Here is a 19,435-nt window from a genome sequence, read left to right as displayed (position 1 = left end):
TTCTGTCAAAAAACAAAAATAACTGTTTTTTTGTGGCAGTGATTTTCATATTTTACACTTTTCCTTAACTGTTGAATGGTTGAAGGGATCTGCTTAATATTACTATTAAAAAAATAATAAAGGAAACAAAATCTGTAAAGGTAATGTAAATGTAAGCATCATTTTAAATAGTGCTGTTTGTGTACAAATAAGTATAAACATATGTAATATGTAAGAACTAAAATTCGCTTGAACTTCAAAAATCAATCATATATTTGAAGAATATTGGGATTATTAGACTCATAGTTGCTGATGGTTCTTGTTTTCACTACATCATGCATCAATGCATATGTACAGAAGAATTAAGTATGAAATAAAGCTCAGTGAATTCCAGCAGGGTACTGCTGTGCAACAAGTCCAGTCGTGAAATTTTCTCACTACTAAATATTCCACAGTCAACTGTCAGTGATTTTATAACAAACTTGCATACCTTCTCTATGGGGACTAGAAATCTGGGTCAGCAACAGATGAAACTAGTTGCTGAATGTGTTCAGGTGTTTATAGACATCTCTCTAATGGACATAGTGTACTTAGTGAAGATTGAAGTTTGTTAGTGACATTAGCCTTGCGATCACTTGCTGCAAGCTATAGAACCACACATCAGAAACCAAACATTATTCGATGAATAACCTATATTTGGGTTCAGCGATCAATTAGGTCAGTTTGATTTGTCACTAAACTGTTCCTTTAATGTGTGACTTTTAACATTTGTCCTTGGTTGGTTTGCTTTTTATTATTTGAAACTCTTTTATGGAGGCCCTTTATGACTAAGCAGATACAGCCATAAAATGGCTCTAATAAAACTTGTCACACAAATGTCCTCTAGGGACCCACAAAGCAAAATCTTCAAAGCTACATCCTGGTTCCTTATTGAACAACTCTACAATCTACCTCTCACACAGGTTGTGACGCATGCCGAGTGCCAGTGCATGAAACTCGATGGCTTCAGGGATATGAATGACCTCACAACACTGATAAACCAGGGATTATTCTGTTATTCAGTCTGAAGAGTCTGTCAATGGAAGCAGGTTTGCTGGGATTACAAACATAAATAAAGAGCAGACAATACGGCCGAATATTGATCTATGTTCTGCCACGTTGTTTGATTGAGGACTGATCTGGAGATAGAGGACAGGCATGGGTTGATTGGGATGTAATAGTTGGTGTATAATCAGATGAGATGCAAAGAAAATTAAAAAGGTATAACATAAGGGCAAAGCAACAAAAACTGGTAACAAATCTAGTGTGTGAATTTGTATGGAGACACCAGTGGCAGATGAATGATTTCTTAAAAAAAAGATTAAGATTAAGCACACTTTATCTCCATTGCACAGCAGTACAACAAAACTGTGCCTCCATATTTAACACACCTAAAAACACACACTCGCACAAGCAACTGGGGCAGACACACCCCCAAAGCAGTAGGCAGCCACCTTAGCATCTGAGAAACAAATTGAGGTTAGATGTACGAGATTCTTAAAAACTGCTATTTAAACCCTATAAATACTTTCCCATTATTAGTACAGGAAATTTTATTTAACATTTAATGCACTCAATTAAGCACCAACTGCACTTTTTGCAACAATACCAGCAGTTTGGTCAGTGCTTTTAAGCAATATAGATATCAGCAATAGGTTTAGAAAAAGAATATGTGATCCACAATAACAGAATTGCTCAGCCATGGATGCCGGTCATGGGAAACGAACCAGTGACCTTCAGCTCCCAAGCTCTCCTCTCTAAAATTCAGGATACGGTTGACTCTCAAACAAAATCACCCTAGGTGGGATCTGAACCGGTGACCCTAGCAGTGACAGCTCAGTGCCTTACTGACTGCTAAATCTTAATAAGGAGCTAGAATACAGAGAGCTCAAGTTATAATAGTACCCAAGAGGAGTTTGATGGCATTATACCACACCTCTGAGGAGGCAAGATCTTACCGAAGACCTCTAGGAGTTCCCTGTATTCTTAAAATGAGACTGATCAAATCATTAACACCACCTGCCGAATACTGAGTAGGACCACCTTGTGAATTGGACTGTGTAACCACTGATCTCAACAAGACCAGTGAAGGTGTCCTGTTGCATCTGACACCAAGGGGTTAGCAGCAGATCATTTTAACCCTGCACGTTTTAAAGTGGGGCCTCCATGGATCGCATCAATGAGCTTTAGGTGCCCATGACCCTTTCGCTGATTCACAAGTGTTTCCTTTCTTGAACTGCTTATGGTAGGTGAGGACCCCTGCATACCAGAAAAAAACAACTAGACCTGCCTCATGTTTTGTAGATGTTCTGATCCAGTCGTCTAGCTATTTAATGGTCTAGCCAAATGGTTTGCCATGTTTCCTGCTTTCAATAAATTAACTTCAGGAACTGATAATAAAACGGTCATATTTCCCCACTATAGTTAGGTTATTTGCTCAGCCATGGATGCCGGTTGTGTGGAAAAAAACAGAGACCTTCCGGACCCAAGTGCTCCTCTCTAATATTCAGGATACGGCAAAGAAATTAATAAATAAAATAAATAAATAAATAAATAAAATAAATCACCCTAGGTGGGATATGAACCGGTGGCGGCTCAGTGTCTTATAGACAAATCTTAAAAAGGAGTTAAAAAGGAGAACACAGATGCCTTTCAACAAATTAACTTCAGCAACTGACACTTTATTTGCTTGATAACATACCCCAGCCTTTGACAGATGCCACCTCACCTGTAGGTGTTATTAATGTTATGGCTAATCTGTATACATATATATATATATATATATATATATATATATATATATATATATATATATAATTTATTTCTTTTAACCTTTATTTCCACTCTGTAATACATTGAGGGTAACCCTCATTTTCAATGCAGCTGAGCCTGTTACAAAATTAAAGGGAATGGAAAAAAAGGTTAAATTATAAAAACAAGCAAACAATATAAGATTTAATTAAGCAGAAATAAAATAATTCAGAATAAAAGGATATGCAGACAGGCTAAAATGTACAGCAGTAAAACAAAGAGATAAATAATTGTAATAATAAAACAAACACATTTAAAGAAATTGAGGACTAAAAAAACAACAATTATAAAAAAGTAAATTATGAAACTGAAATAAATAATAAGTAAAAAAATATATAAAAAATAAAAGGACGAAATAATTGAAATAAAAAGGTAAAAGGCCAAAAGTAAAACCAGTAATAAAATAAATAAAAGGATGAAATAAATAAAATAAATAAAATAAAAGGGCTAAAAGGTAAAACATAAAAATAGATAAATAAAAAGACAAACTAAATAAAATAAATGAAAAAGTGAAGAAAAACCTCAACTAAAACAGTTACAGTTACAACAGTTACAGTAAAAGTTCTATTTACGCTTTCAGACAATGCTAAAATCAGCAGGGAATAACCTGTACACATATTTATATTAAAATCGGCACCAAACCAATCTGCACAAGTGTTACACATATTATATGTAGGCTGTTCTAAAAATAGCTCAAGTGACAGTGTCGCAAGGCTGGATTTGGGACACGCCCTGGGGGAGTGGCTATTATTCCCTGCTTTGTGCCCAGCCTTGGCTTCGTTTAACCTTCAACCCCTGACACAGCACGTTCCCTGTTCAACAGAAAACTCGTTTTCAGTACAAATCATCTCCGCTGACACAATAGTAGAAAACTGACAATGAAGATCACGTCCTCTCATTCAGGAAGTCACGAGACTTCTGAGAAAACTTGTAATTAATCCACGTCAAACTAGATTTACACCTGCCATCCTAAAGCCCGGAGTTATAATGAGAAACACGACACTAATATTACAACATTCCAGATATGCATGCCTTTGAAGCACCTTGATCTTCAGACTTCAGTGGGGGATACCAGGCTTTGAGTGATACTCATCATAATAAGAGTAGCTACCACTGGAGAAGCATGCTAATGCTCCGGGTATATTCTTTGTACTTTCATAGCAAAAGCTGAGAGGTACATCTATGTTTGCAAGCCCCTGTTAAAAAAAGGAAATATTAATCAATCTACCATATGTGTTGCATTAAAAGTAGATCCCAGCCTACCCCACTCAGTTATATCTGGCTGTGTTAAAGCTGGTCGTGTCATTTACAAATAAATACTTTACAAATTTCTATGGTATTTTCTTATTTTTGACCCTGAATTCCAGTCCCAAAATAAAAACAAATTTGGAATTTTTGGACTCTCTCATTTAAGAAACCTTACAATTAGATGTTGTCAAGTAAGAATGCAACAAAAGACTGAAAACAGCAAAAAAATATTTTTGAAAAACAAGACAAACATACATTTAGCCCTTTTTATTTTTAGCAATGTTAAAAAAGTGGCAAAAAGAAAACCAGTGAAAAAATAATAATTTTGGTGCACTCCTGTGTCAACTTATGTAATTTTTGGTCAATGTCATACACTATATGGTCAAAAGTAGGGCTGCACAATACTTGAAAAATAATTGTAATATTTTGTTCTGTGACATATTGCAATATAAAAAAAATACAGGAATTAATTTCACAATACAGCAAGAAGTCAATAATTGGAGTAACAAGTTGTTTTGGGGTAGATATCATCTGTAACAATATTAAACGGTGTGAATTTTCACACATTTTGTGATGTGACAAAAGCACATGTGCACATGTATTGCATATAATGCTGAAACAATATATTGTGTAGCCCAAGTATCGTGATCTCTTACTCCAGTGTCAGGTTAAAGATCAGGGTCTAATAAGGAGTGCTACAGAGAATAGTGCAAAAGTCTCTAACAGACTGCTGATTACCTGCTGATAGAAAGAGGGACCACATAACTCCACATCATTCCCTGTGGATTAAGAATGGGGTGTCATAAAACAGGGGTGCTCATTTCTCGTCCACCCTGCAGAGTTCACATCCCTCCCTAATCTCACACACCTGATCTAGGTAATTAGATGTAGGTATAATGTGTAGGAGTCTTAATGCTACTTATATTGCCCACATAATGTAGGGTTTAATAGTGATGAACCACTAGACCAGTGGTCACTCACCCAGTCCCTGGGGGTATGCGTTCCTGCTTTAGCACCCACTGCCCTAATAAACTCCACCTGACCCAGCTAGTGCTTTCTGAAAGATGTCTGTTAAATTTAAGAAATTGTACACTGGCTAGCAAAAAAAGGTCATACACTCTAATATTTCATTGGACCACCTTTATTGGGACACACTTCCGCTGTGGCATTGCTTCGATACGCTTCTGCAAACCAGTGTTGCATTAATTTCAGCTATTTACATTTTTTTAGGGTCAAGAATATGTACACAGCACATTTGATATTTGATAAAATGTTCTTTAGCAAGTTGCACCTTAACCAGATGGTTTTTAAATCATAATCAGCAAGCTTCTGGCAGTTACATATTTGACCACTCTTGGTAACAATAGCACAGTTTAGTTAAATGTGTTCACAGTCCACATATTTTCCAAAGGGTTAAGGTTAGCCTGCTTTATCTATTCCACAGCCTCCTTTAATGGGACACCACAATAAACACCAAAACTGTCAAAATTCCAATCATCTAACGCAGGGGTGCTAAACAGTCCTTTATTATTTTATACACTGTGCACAATGTATCAGCTGGTACAGTGGAACGAATGCATTACATTTACTCCTCAAAAAGGTAAATACATTTGTGGACAAAAAACTTAATCCTTGTCTTATTTGAAAATAAAACTTTTATCTGTATGGTATTTTTCTTGTCTATAAGGACAGTTCGAACTCTTAAATTTGGAGCAGGGATTTCTTTCTTGGCTGTCAAACTTAAATGACTGTAGATAAAGACAGTGGTAATCCAGCAGTGGCCAAGTTTGGGACTTCTTCCTGACAGTAGCAAAAGTTATTGTGCATGAGTTGCCTAAACCAATGCTGCTGTTTGTGGCCTTGAACAGATCAGCCATCATCTTTCACCGATCTCTGATCAGCTTAGACAATTAGACATTCTCATTGTACTGTTCATTTTTCAAATCTATGAGTACTATCAAACAAGTAGGGTTGCAACGATTAGTCTGTATAATCGACAGTGTCGATTATTTACATTTGTCGACTACAAATCTCATTATCGGGATACGATATAATTTCGATATTGATATAAATACTTTGAAGGCTTCAGAAAACTGCTAAGAAGCCCTGCAAACCCTGTGGACTGCGAATTTAAATTATTATATAACTGTGTATTTGCACTTTTTGTATTGCTGGCATCAGATACCCTCATTATATGCACATCTATCTATCTATCTATCTATCTATCTATCTATCTATCTATCTATCTATCTATCTATCTATCTATCTATCTATCTATCTATCTATCTATCTATCTATCTATCTATCTATCTATCTATCTATCTATCTACTACTGTCTGAAAATTTAATTTAAGACTTTGAAACCTCCTTTCACAAAAACTTTAATACTTTAGAAATAAAAGTAGTCAAAATAAATGAATGCTCAATATTATTTGCATATAGCAAAATAATAACATGACATCCCTGCCAAACATAAGCCTATATAACTATTACCAATAAAAATAACTTTAAATTACAACAGAGGCAGAGCTTCTTATTCTTTGTGAACAAATTTAACAGATTAAAACAAGTGTTTCAACTAGGATATAGAATACAAGAAGCCTTTATATACGTAAAAGCAACAATATTTTTCCGTCAAATAAACAAACCTACAGGCTCTATCAACTATGAATAGCTTAGTTACAACATAAGCTATAAAAGTGCTTCAGTCAGTATAAGAAAAATATTGTATGTAGTGGAGTTGCTTGAAGTGGTGGAACAGATTTACGCCTGAATTAATGTAGCTGTATATGAAAAAATGTTTCATGTGTGTTTTACCTTTAAGTAGATAGTAAATATTGTTGAGATTATTAATTTCACTTTTGCACAAAAATAAATAGAAATTTTGGTATGTTGCAAATTTGCAACAACAGGCAATATGGTCTATTTGGGGTAAATTTGGTATGTTGCAAATTTGCTACAGCAGACATAATGGTCCATACTAAGATAACAATAACAGAGTAATATAACAGTGAAAAATCAATGTTTTATTTATGCACCCAACAGCAGGCATTCAATAATAAAGAACACCAATTACTGTCACCAACACAATATACACAAATATTACAGGAAACATTTCATTAATTTGAATTCTAGATTCATTTGAATTGTAAATTGTCAAAGGTTCCTAGGTCCGTGGCGAATATGCACTAACAGGCATTGGGGGAATGCGGGCGCTATCTTGGCAGGTTGATTGAATCAAACGGTTAGTCGCATATTTGCAACAACAGGCGTTAAGGGGTTAACATTACCGCTGCTGGTCGGCTGCACTCTCCGGCACAATTTGCAGCAAAGCGGCAAGGGAGCGGACCCGCGGCCGGCCTCGAGGATCCGGGGCCGACCGAATCGAGTCTACCTTAGCCTTGGGTCCGCTCGTCCCGGCTCTGTTTGGCTCCAGCGCGAGACATATGTGCTGAGTAGCGAAGCGGACCCGAGCCAAGCCATTTTAACCTAGCCTTGCCTAGCCTAGCCTAGCCTATTTGGCTACGTGCCTGTGTGGTTACGTCATCACGCACTGACGTAGCCCAGCTACGGGGGCCGAATGTGTTGAGCTCTGCGGCGAGCTGACGCCAGTAAAAAACGCCTGTCCGTGATTCTAATACATATCGATATACCATAAAACTGATATCACCGTTATTGAAACATTTCTTATCGCGATAAATACCGATATCGAATTATTGTCCAGGCCTAATGTGGACAAAGCTCATGTTTAACTGTTTTTCTGTTGTTTTTAGAGATGGAGGACATGGCAGAAATAATCTTGAGTAATTGACTAATCGAAAAAATGATCATTAGATTAGTCGACTACTTAAAATAATAATTAGTTGCAGCCCTACAAACAAGCTAACTTTTTTGTGGCAGAAAAAACTACAAGATGTTGTCCATCATGATCACTAACAGGTTAACAACGTTAAAAGGTCCATGCAAGGTTAAGTTTAGGACTTTTAGAACAATTGAACGGATGTAAATTTTTTATTGCATCACTCGTTTTGCCCCCAGTCAAAGAAACCAAACTAATCTATGACATTCATCTACCACACTGCAATACAAAGCCCACCATTTCTTCAAATGAGACCTAAACAAAACTGCACAAATCAAACAAAAGCACATATCACAACAGCAGGCAGAAACTGCAAATACTTTCTATTTATATGTGGTGCAGTCACTTGTGTATACGTGAATCTAGGCCCTGTAACAACAGGATAATTTATTCAGGCGTATTAGAATAAGGTTATATTTAACTCATTCTATTTGCATGTGTGTACAGTACTGTGCAGCAGTCTTAGTCACTAAATCAATGTGATCATGTTCCATGTAAGACAAATAATGCTCACAAGATAACACCTCACAACTTATACATTTGTGGGTATAAGCAGTTTCCTGAGGTTACAGTTTATACCGCTCTTTTAAGATTTTTTTTTAGCATTAGACAGAACTACAGTAAAAAAAATAAATAAATAAAAAAAGTGTTGGGAACATGTTTTTTTTTTTTTTTTAGTAAAGTTATTGATTATGTTGGTTAGAAGGACACAGCTAGAAGGCCACTGTTAGAAGACACATTTTTGTGGTAGATATCTGTTCTGTCTGCATTCATAAGCTTTTCAGAGAATGTGCACAAATACAGAGGAAATGAATACAGAGTACAGAAAGAAAGCTCTGTTGATATCTGTATCCATATTTAACATACAATATCAAATGATAGAGAAGGTATTTGCAGGAGCTTGCCGATACAATGTGGAACAGGATACAGGGGTTTTGATTAAATAAATACATTGCATTATACTGCCATACAATAAGCAAAGTGATATATTCAGATTAGTTAAAGCAGTAGTCCTTACATTTTCTTTTCTTTTAAATTGAAAACAGTAGTGTTCCTGAGTAGAAAGGGCTAAATATGATAAATGGCATCAGGGTGATTATGCTACATTCCTGCAAAACCACATACATTCATTCTAAAAACAGTTTGTCTGGTGTAGGTTTTCTGGCTATAATAGATTTTACTGGTTACCTGAGCAACCATGGTGCTGACAGTAGTGCTGATACAAGAGCTACTGCGAACATGGGGATATAACAACAGCAACAAATCTGATTATTCTCATATTGCTAAACACAAAATTAGAAGTAAGGAGAACTAGCGAGCTAAATAGCACTAGGGCTGCAACGATTAGTTGATAAAATCAACAACTGTTCATTTGGAGCACTACACAAAGTACTAGGGACAGAAACACGATGAAAGAAGATTAATGTGCTCACTCATTTTACATAGTTTACACTCAACTTGGCCTGGAACATAAAAAGTGCCAAAACACAACAGGTTACAAATTTCTTTACTAAAGAAAAAACAGGTGAACAGCATTTAATTCCCAGGTTCAGCTATCATCATTGTTTAAACGCAACATAGAAAGCTAGGATCAGGAGCTGCACCCAGAGCAACCAGAGATGGACAGCATGGCAGAAATAATCGTAGCCTAATCAGAAAAATAATAATCATATTAATTGACTACCAAAATGTACAATAACCAGATTCATTCACTCTCAAAAGACTGAACTACAATGCACATTTTTATGGTACTGTTTTAGCATGCCCTGTGCAGTTACATACTCTCACAAAAAACTTAAAGACTGCAACTTTAAAGCAGCACTAGGTAGGATTTTCTTGATTTTTGATATTTTTAAAGAAGTAAAACTACAGCTTGAAACTCACTGCAGTGCTGCATTGAGGTGTAATAGGAGGAATAGCGGTGCTCTCGTGTTTGTGTCGGAGCTCCTCTGAGCTCAAACCAGACTCTGTAAGTTTTCCTAGGCGGCCGCGACCGAGAACTGCGACCTGCTTTCCGACATTTAGTTCTAACAGTTCTGCAAGGACTACTGGTTCATTCTTTAAAAACTAACATACAGACACTCTGACAGAAGATTGAAAGAGACTGAATATGTCTGTGAAAGTCAGAAACTGAGAAAGAGAAACTAATCCGCCTGAAACATTTATTACACTCTACAACTGTAGGGGGAGCCCACGAGCACAAAATCTCAATCCTACCTAGTGGAGCTTTAAATCAAATTGTAAGGAAACAGTCATAGTATAAAAAAGCTGAGTGGAGTGTAAACAAGGTTAAATGAACCACTGTCTCCCACCACTCTTTAAATCTGAACAAATAATTAAAAATCTATACTGTGTCCTGAAAATTAACATCTTATTGCATAACAAAATATTGCAGTACTTCAATATATTGAAGTATATTTTCTTACACTCCTCTAATAGGTGACCATTAAATAACTGGCTCAGTTATTAAACCCAATAGCTTAGGGTTTATAAAATTTAGTTACTGTGTGATGAAAATATTTTATTTATGCTTCTGATTCCCCATGTTCTACAGCTTCAGTGTTTACTGGCTTATGATCCGAGTGTTTGCACATGGTGATACAAGAGTGCAAACAACTATTCTCACCACTAACTCACTTTCGGTTGAGAGGAATCATGTTGACAGTGCATTAATAAGCTGAATGCTCAAACTGTAGTTGGAATTCAATTTCTCTACTAATGCTTTGGGAATCCATATCCTCCTTCTGGAACGAGGGCCTGTTGAGACATCTGACAACTGTTGAATTGACTGTTGTCAAGCTGCCTGTTGTGTAAGAAGTGGGTGAGCCTTCCTCAAGCAGTAACTCTGAAGACCCACTCAGGTGAGGGGCAAAGGTTTGACTTTTCAACAGTGTAACAGAGTTTTCATTAATGATTCAATTAGTGATGTCTTAAAAGAATACAATATGGACAATTTTGTCAGTGCCTACCAAATCTAGCAAAAATAATACAGAAAATTCTCAGATCATTCTGCTTTAATCAGAGGTTCTTCAAGGGGTCTTTATTCAAGGTAATCCCAGAGATCACAAGCATGTTTAAATATCCAACATAAATTAAACAAATAAAACAAAGTCACCATATATGCTCATTCACAGTAAAGGTTCTCCTCTCTTAGTAAATACAATGGGCAATAATGAGGTCACATCCATATACGGTACCATAACTCAGTTAAGATCTGCCAAAAAAAAAAAAAAAAAAAACTGTGGTCATAATTGTAACCCCCAAAGCAACTAACGACTAACCCAAAGCTTAAGACACTCAAAAGATAAATTTAACTCAAATCGAACTGATCCTAATCCTAATCCTGTCCCAAATGCAGTTCTAGTTTGAACAATTAAACATGAAGATAATCCTGGTCATAACACTCACATGTGTTGTGTTATGTATACACACTCACTAACACATAACACAAACTGCACTGCTAACTCTAAACCTGCTGTAATACTGGCCTTGATCTCAACCTTAATAATTAATGGCACTTCCATACACACAGACTGGACTGCAACAGGTCCAGTTCATTAGTTACTTGAGGCTAGGAGGTATTATTACACACACACAAAAAAAAAACTACAAACTAATCGCCAAATACAAATGCCAAAATATCTAAAATAATTATTAATAAAACATTGCTCTTTAATAGGATGCACATAAAATAACAACAATAGCATTTATAGTAATTAATTATTAGACAATATATAATCCAAAAAACAAAACCAAAAGACCTATGTAGATGATTCAATATAGAACAGCTTCTTCTATTGTTGCAGAAAAAAAACACAAGATTTCAGTATAATTTAGAATTATTTGTGCTTTAGGGGCATATTAAAAATAAAGAAGTAGACTGCAACAGGCATACATAGTACATGTACATTGGTATATTATTATTTTAGCAGTGTTATTTTCAACCGGACCCAGGTTTCCATGTTAGAATTTAAAAATACAAGCTTGGATCATTAAAGATCAGATGAATGTAAATAAAATATTAAATACATAAATGTATCTATCTTTGCTAATCGAAAACACTGTAAACGTGCTGGCATACTAAATGTGCTAATTTAACCCAAACAGCAAGTTTTGGTGTTAAAAGGAAACAGCAGAAAATACTGCTGTGAAGAGCAGCAATCAGAATCAGCCTTATAAATGTACCTCATTAACTGTACCTGCCACATCTTAAAAAGAAAAAAACAGCTCTAAAAAACTGCTGAAAAAAAAGTACAAAAAACAACCCCAGTTTATGTCTGACTCTCAGACATGCAGTGTAACTGTAAAGAGAAGAGGTTCAAAGGTACAGAATTCCTGTTCAGCTACATGTTCACTGACCTTACCGGGTAAATAATTCCTGCTATAAAGTCCCAACAGGCTCATCTTTGATCTGCACTATCCCCACCACAATTTTATAAAACAGATTTTCCTCAGCCCCTGTGGAGACTAAATGTGATGGGCTGGGGATTGTTGGGAAGGAACCACAAGGACCATCTGTCAGCCTGGGACAGAAACCAGGCAGGACCAACACACACACAGGAAATCCATCCATACCCCAGACCCAGGAGAACACTTATTTGGACAGAACACTGGTTCATTAGGCTCACTTTACTGTTAACACACAACTAACTAAATATCTATTTATACTTAGTTTAGCTTTAAAATAAGCCAGGAACTACCATTTACTCCAATCCAAAATTTAAAATTCGTTCTTACCAACAATCTGCTCTGGATCTCAAGCCTAAATTTAACAAGTGACTTTAATCTTAACCTCAACCAAAACTTAAGCCTAAACATAATACTCATCCTAAATTGGTTTGAACTTCAATGAAATCCTAACACTGGCATTAATTTTAATCCCACCTGAATTGTGTTTCTAGTCGTAACCCATAAAGATAAACATAATCTTAAAACAACACCTTCACACAAAACCTTACTATAAGTTCTAACAGTGGTCCTGTCCTTAACCCTGAATCAAAAAGTGAACATAAACTCAACACTCTGACTTTGGCCTTAAACTTAACCCAAACATTACCTTAGTATTAATTTGAATCTAGCCCCAATATTCTACATTCTAATCTTAACCTGTAAAACTGATATTGCCTACTTTTAAATCTTAACCCGAATCCTGACTTTGTTTTTAGCCCTAACCCTGGTCTCGCTCTGCTCATAAACTTCAATCACTACATTTAAGCACAACCTCAATCTCAACCTAACTTTGGATTTAGCCTTAATCTCACCCAGCATTAGCTCTGGTCTTAATTTATTAACTCAAAACTAATCTTAACACTCACATCAAACTTAATCTCAACCTAACACCTGACCTTGACCTTAATGTTAAGTCAACACAGAAATATAAACTAAAACTGACTTTAAATTTAAACAACAGCTGTTCTTAAACTCAATCTCAGGGTATTAACCTTACTCACACCCAAACTGTGGGAGTAGGTTTCATCTGTAAATGTGAAGTTAAGCCTAGCCATAATCTCAACCACCATACACTAACACCATACCACAACTGACACAATTGATCTCAATCACACCTCAACTGTAGTTCTAGTATTAAAAATTAAACTCTAAAACTATGTTTTACTAGCTTTCTAATTTGATTACATTATTTTAAGTGGACTATTTGAATACCCAACAGAGGTATTTATTCATAATAATCTAGCTTCAGTCGTGGTCCTAGTCTTGAACAAAATAACAATCCTCTCTAAAATCAAAACTAACCCTCATTTTCAACAGTACCTTAAACTAAAACATAATAGGACACTCATTTCTATTTTTCTGAGAACAAATCAAGTTGTACTAGCTACATTATTTTGACGGGGACTGTCCAAATAAAACGTGTATATGCTTACTCAGATCTACACAGCAAGCCCTTTCTTATCTATCAGACACCAACTGAAACTTTGTAGTGCAACCACCTGAAACCAGGGCAGCCAGAACAAGCCAGGACACTTTCACTCTCGGTTTCTAATCTGTACACAGATACACAGAGAGAGAGAGAGTGAGTCCCAGTCTGTTCCACACATCTGTCCCAGTACCCCCCATCTCCTGTAAATAACCCAAACAAGAGATTTTCACTCTGAAATTGGTCTTAAGCTTATACCAAATCTAACAGTATGTTATTTCCATTACACAACTCAACACCTAAACCTGATATTAATCTTTGGTTAACCCTCTCTCTCTCAAACAAAAACTAAACTTGAACACTACCTTCAGCCAAGAATAGAACAACCCCAATCTAGTCTTAACCTGGAAACCTAAAGTAAAGCCTAACGTTAACCTCAATCAAACCCTAACAGTGGTATTAATCTCAATCACATGCCAAATGTGGTTCTAGTCTAAACCCATAAACCTAAAGTAAAGCCTAACTTTAACCCAAACTCAAATCTAACCCAAATCTAAGAATATGTATTAATCTCAATCACCCATCTTGGGTACTAGTCTACACCACAAAAAATAAATAAAGCCTAACCTTAAAGAAAAGCCTAACCTTAAATTTGGTTCTACTCTAAAAATATAAACCGAAAGTAAAGCCTAGCCTTAACCCAATCCCTAAAAGTGGTATTAATCTCAATCACATCCCAACTTTGGTTGTAGTCAAAACCCATAAATCTAAAGTATAGCCTAACCCAACCTAAACCTTGAAGAGGTATTCAACTCAAATATATCTCAATTTTTGTTCTAATCTAAACTCATGAACCTAAAGTAAAGCCTAATTTTAAGCCAAACCTAAGAGTGGTAGTTATTAATCTCAATCACATCCCAACTTTGGTTGTAGTCTAAACCCATAAATCTAAAGTAAAGCCTAACCTAACCTAAACCTTGAAGAGGTATTAAACTCAGTTACGTCTCTTACATCTATAGGCTAACCCTAACCCAAACTCTAACAGTGGTATTAATCTCAATCACACTGTGGTTTTAGTCTAAACCCATAACCAAAACCTTAAAGAGGAATTAAACTAAATCCCATCCCAACTAGGGTTCTAGTCTAAATCCATAAACGTCTCTTAGATCTCTAGGCTAACCCTAACCCAAACTCTAACAGTGGTATTAATTCCAATCAAACTTTGGTTTTAGTCTAAACCCGTAAACCAAACCTTAAAGTGGCATTAATCTCAATCCCATCCCAACTAGGGTTCTAGTCTAAATCCGTAAACTTAAAGTAAAGTCTAATCTTAACCCAAACCCTAAAAGTGGTATTAATCTCAATCAAACTGTGGTTTTAGTTCAAAACTGTGGTAGTTATTAATCTCAAATTGAGAGTGAGATTCTCAAATCACCCAAATGTGGATCTAGGTCTTAAACTGTGAAGCTAAGATTGAGAGTGATTTTAACACGCACACAGAGAAAGTTCCAGTCTGTTCCATCCTACACATCAGTCCCAGTCACCCCCAGTTCTCCCTCAATTAACCCCCACAAGAGTTGTTTCTTACCGGCAACTCCACGCTGACCTCCGACAGGTCCAGCAGCTGCACCCTGCAGGTGATGGCCGCCTTGCTGTTGCCCGCGGCGGGGATGTGCACCACGGTCCCCGGGGCCACCAGAGCTCCTGCTCCCCCAGCGCCGTGGACCACCTGCTGCTGCTGCGGTGTCCCGCCGCTGCCGTCCAGCTCACCCGAGTGCCGAAAGCGCCTCCGTGAGCGGAGACTAAACGTCCTGCGCAGAAATCCCATCATCCTTTCTCCTTCAGATTCTCCTTAACAACCACCGCCAGCCACCACCACAACCACAAGCCACCAGCGGGGCACGACCGCGGAGCGACGCGGGAGTTCGAACGCGCTGCCCCGGCGACACGCTCAGCGAGGAAGACGCCGACCTCCAGCAGCTGCTCCGGTCACTCAGCGATTTCGTGTCCAGAAACAGCACGACAACAGCCCGCACACCTGCCTGGAGTCCCCCGGCAGCTTCTGGAGCTTTTCCTCAGCTTTTTCCTTCTTCTCCTCTTCTGTTCTAATCTTTCTTTCACTAAAGAGGATTAAAACCCTCCAACGGGGCTCGAACTCCCGCTAGCCGAGGCTCTGGTTCTCCGCGCAGGCTGTGGGACGGTGGCCGGGCCCCCCGCTGCCTCGCCACTCCGGATTTCCCCCTGCTTTCCCTCCTGACCGAAACTGATGCACCTTTCAGGTAAAGTAATCCAGAGGAACTGGCCAGGCGGGCTCCTCCGCGCATGCGCCGAATCACAGCAGCACCCAAACTTTTTTTCGCTCTCTGTGGGTCAGAGTGCGCTGGACAGCGCCACCTGCCGGACACTACGCGCTCACCACCGCCTCTGTACGTGATTCAAGCCCACAGGATGCACCTGTTATAACCCTCAGGGCTTCGTCAAGGACACAAACCAACAGGCTTAAAGGTACAATATGTAGTTTTTCTTAAAAATACCTGACTACTGAAAATCAACCAAAATCAATTTTACAGTACAATATAAATGACTGAAGCTTTCATAGTGGCATGTTGTGAGGGTACAATGTAGCTTGTGAGATGTACTAGTGCATTTTAAAAAACATTTATTTATTAAGATGTATTACACACAGAGTGATCTATTCTAAGCGTTTATTTCTTTAATTGTTGATGATTATGGCTTACAGCCAATGAAAATAACTGTTTTAAAAGATTAGCACATTATATAAAAAATGACTGGTAAGTCCTGCTGGAAAATGAACTCTGCATCTAGATAGAAGTTGTGAGCAGAGGTAAGCATGAGGTGCTGTAAGATGTTTCTGGAAAACTCTGCACTGCACTGACTTTGGACTTGATATATCACAGTGGACCAACATCAGCAGATGACCTGATCTGATCATCAGTACATTTTAATTTTCTTTTGAAAATAAATGGACCAGATTCTGGTTGAAGAGTGGGAAGGCACACAGGCCAAGCTGCTTGAGGTCTAGTGTGAAGTTTCTACTATCAGTGATGGTATAAGCAGTGAGATGTTATCTTGTGAGCGATGTTGAACCCTGAGAGCCAGCGTCCTTATGGCAAGGTGCTGTGTGAATTATAGAATGAAAGGGAGACAGTGGCTATCAAACATTCTTCAATTCCTTCACACTGTTGTGTGTACTGAGAATACTTATTCGAAGGCATTACCGCCCATGGTGGGCAGCACAGTGGGTAAGTAATGATCAGGATCACTGGTGTCTGGCTAGAACTTTGTGTACACAATCAAGAGACAGTCCCGCATTTTTTAACTTCTATAGTGCGTGGCAGAAGTCATGAGATACGATGCAAGTTCATCTCCCAAGACGTTTGGCACGTGGTATTGTCTAGCTCTGTCTAATCATTGGCTTCATTGCTATTTCTTTCTTAGTTTTGGTTTCAAAAATAACGACAATTGAAATAAATATTATTTTATTATTATATGTATTTTGTATTATGAAGGTTTTAACATCCCCCTCTTGTTGTAAAGACACATGTGCACTGTTCTTTCGTTGCACTGTACAGGGAAATGTGTTTTCATAACCTTCCATTTAAAGAAATTAAGACAAACGTATCTTCTCTGTTGTCAAATTTGTAACCAGAGTCTGCACAGAGAGCACTAAAGGAGGAGCCAGAATTGCCTAATCATTTGGTAGTACCACTCCTTTATCCCAGACCAAGCATCTCAGATTGCCTTCCTCTCAGTTTACAGCACAGCCTTAAGGAAGAGGTAAAGAGTATTTTTCCACTAGATACCTACTTCATACAGTAAGTGTAATGTTTCAGCAGTAAAAGTACAGTTCTGTTTTGTGCAGAGACTCCTATTTTATTTCAGTTTAACTCCTACAATGACCATATAAAAAATAAAAATAGTTTAAAGTGGTATTTGGACTCTGGGCTTTAGCAGTCACATACTTTGGCATAGCAGCAGTTCATCAGTAGAATCAGTATGTAGAATATGATTTTATATGATATATATTGTCATTTAGAGCATTTATTTTCAGAAAAGGAAAAATGGCTGAAATAACAAAAAAAAACGAGTTGTCCCCCTGTCACAGGGGGACGTAGGGCCCTCGCACAACAGCGCAAATCGTACCGGGCCAAACCGAGAAACCGGTAAAAGTAATTTTGAGGTCTTATTGAGTGTGCCAATTTTCAAGAGTTTTCTATCCTGTTATACATGTGAAATATCCATTTAAAATACAGGTGGCGCTATGGCACTGTTAAAATACATGTATTTGAAATTCTAATTCTACATCAAAGAACAGCCATAGATAAGCAGGCCGATCAAATTTTGTGAGTTTTTCTCCGTTATAACCTCCTCAAAACACCTGGCATTACCTAGGTTTTGACCTCCTGTTTTGATGTGGCATCTCACAAATTCAACCATCTGCCATTTCGTCCTCGTTTGAGATATCGACTATTCCTTCACAATTTATCATCAGATATGTTCAATGTTTATTTTTACCAAATACCAAGAGAATTCAACAAATTTGCTAGGAGTAGTTTGACAATGTACACAAAAAATGTGTGTAAAATGCAGATATTTCAAAATGGCCGACTTCCTGTTGGGCGGAGTCAGTCCTACCAATGCTGAAAATGTGTGTAATGATGTCTTTTGTGTTTTTGCCAAGTTTCATGAATTTTCAAAAATCTGTTTTCTGACCATGTCATGGTTTCACTTTGGTTTAGTGTTGCGTCTCTAGTGAATCAATTGCTCGCCATTGGGTCACCGTTTTACCGATCAACTAATGCTTTGGCAGTTATCATCAAATATGTCTGTTGTTCATTTACAGCGAAATAAGAGGTAATCTGACAAAGACTTTAGGAGCAGTTTAAATGAGTTTGTGAAAAATGTGTAAAAATATTACAAATTCCAATATGGCCGACTTCCTGTTGGGCGGAGCTAATACAAGCCAATTGCAAATATGTGCAGGGTCATACTATCTACACTCCTACCAAAATTTGAGAAGATTAGACAAAGTTTGACACATCCACAGCTAATTAATTAAATGAACAAATTAGGGGGCGCTGTAGAGTCCGCTAGCTATACATGAAAAAATTGTCAAAATATTTGTAAAGTGTTTTTAGGTCTTATGCAATCTGTCAATTTTCAAGAGGTTTTGAGCATTCCCGTAATGTCAAATATGCATTGAAACCTAGGTGGCGCTATAGAGCCAATGAAATACGTATATATGAAATTTTAACTTCAGATCAAACTACTGCTTAAATCAAGCAGGCCTGTAAATTTTCGAGAGTTTTCAACCTTTTTAACCTCCTCAAACACCTACTAACACCAGAATGTATTCACTTCCTGTTTTAACGGGGCATCTCAAGCAATTCAACTGTCCGCCATTTCGTCCTCGTTTAAGATATCGACTATTCCTTCGCAATTTATCATCACGGATGGTAGTAGTTTTTTGCTGACAAATATCAAGAGTATTCAACAAATTCCCTAGGAGGAGTTCGACAAAGTATGCAAAAAATGTGTGTAAAATGCACATATTTCAAAATGGCCGACTTCCTGTTGGGCGGAGTCAATCATTCCAATACTAA

At 37.4% G+C, this 19,435-nt stretch overlaps 1 protein-coding gene across 3 annotated transcripts in view; it reads right to left on the bottom strand.

The window, feature by feature from the left end:
- The window catches only part of epb41l4b (erythrocyte membrane protein band 4.1 like 4B), a 55,660-nt gene extending 39,526 nt beyond the window's left edge, over positions 1-16,134 (bottom strand). For 2 of the 3 annotated variants that reach the window (XM_022679669.2, XM_022679678.2), the window contains exon 1: positions 15,400-16,133. In XM_022679669.2, coding sequence (XP_022535390.2) covers positions 15,400-15,642 — 243 coding nt within the window. In that variant the 5' untranslated portion in view covers positions 15,643-16,133. Of the gene's footprint in view, positions 1-15,399 lie in introns of all 3 variants that reach the window. The other variant, XM_022679674.2, reaches the window with a different exon arrangement.
- Between the last annotated feature and the right edge of the window lie 3,301 nt (positions 16,135-19,435).

Source organism: Astyanax mexicanus, chromosome 1 (assembly GCF_023375975.1).
Source record: "Astyanax mexicanus isolate ESR-SI-001 chromosome 1, AstMex3_surface, whole genome shotgun sequence".
Taxonomy (NCBI): domain Eukaryota; kingdom Metazoa; phylum Chordata; class Actinopteri; order Characiformes; family Acestrorhamphidae; genus Astyanax; species Astyanax mexicanus.
This window is presented reverse-complemented; position numbering and strand designations above follow the sequence as displayed.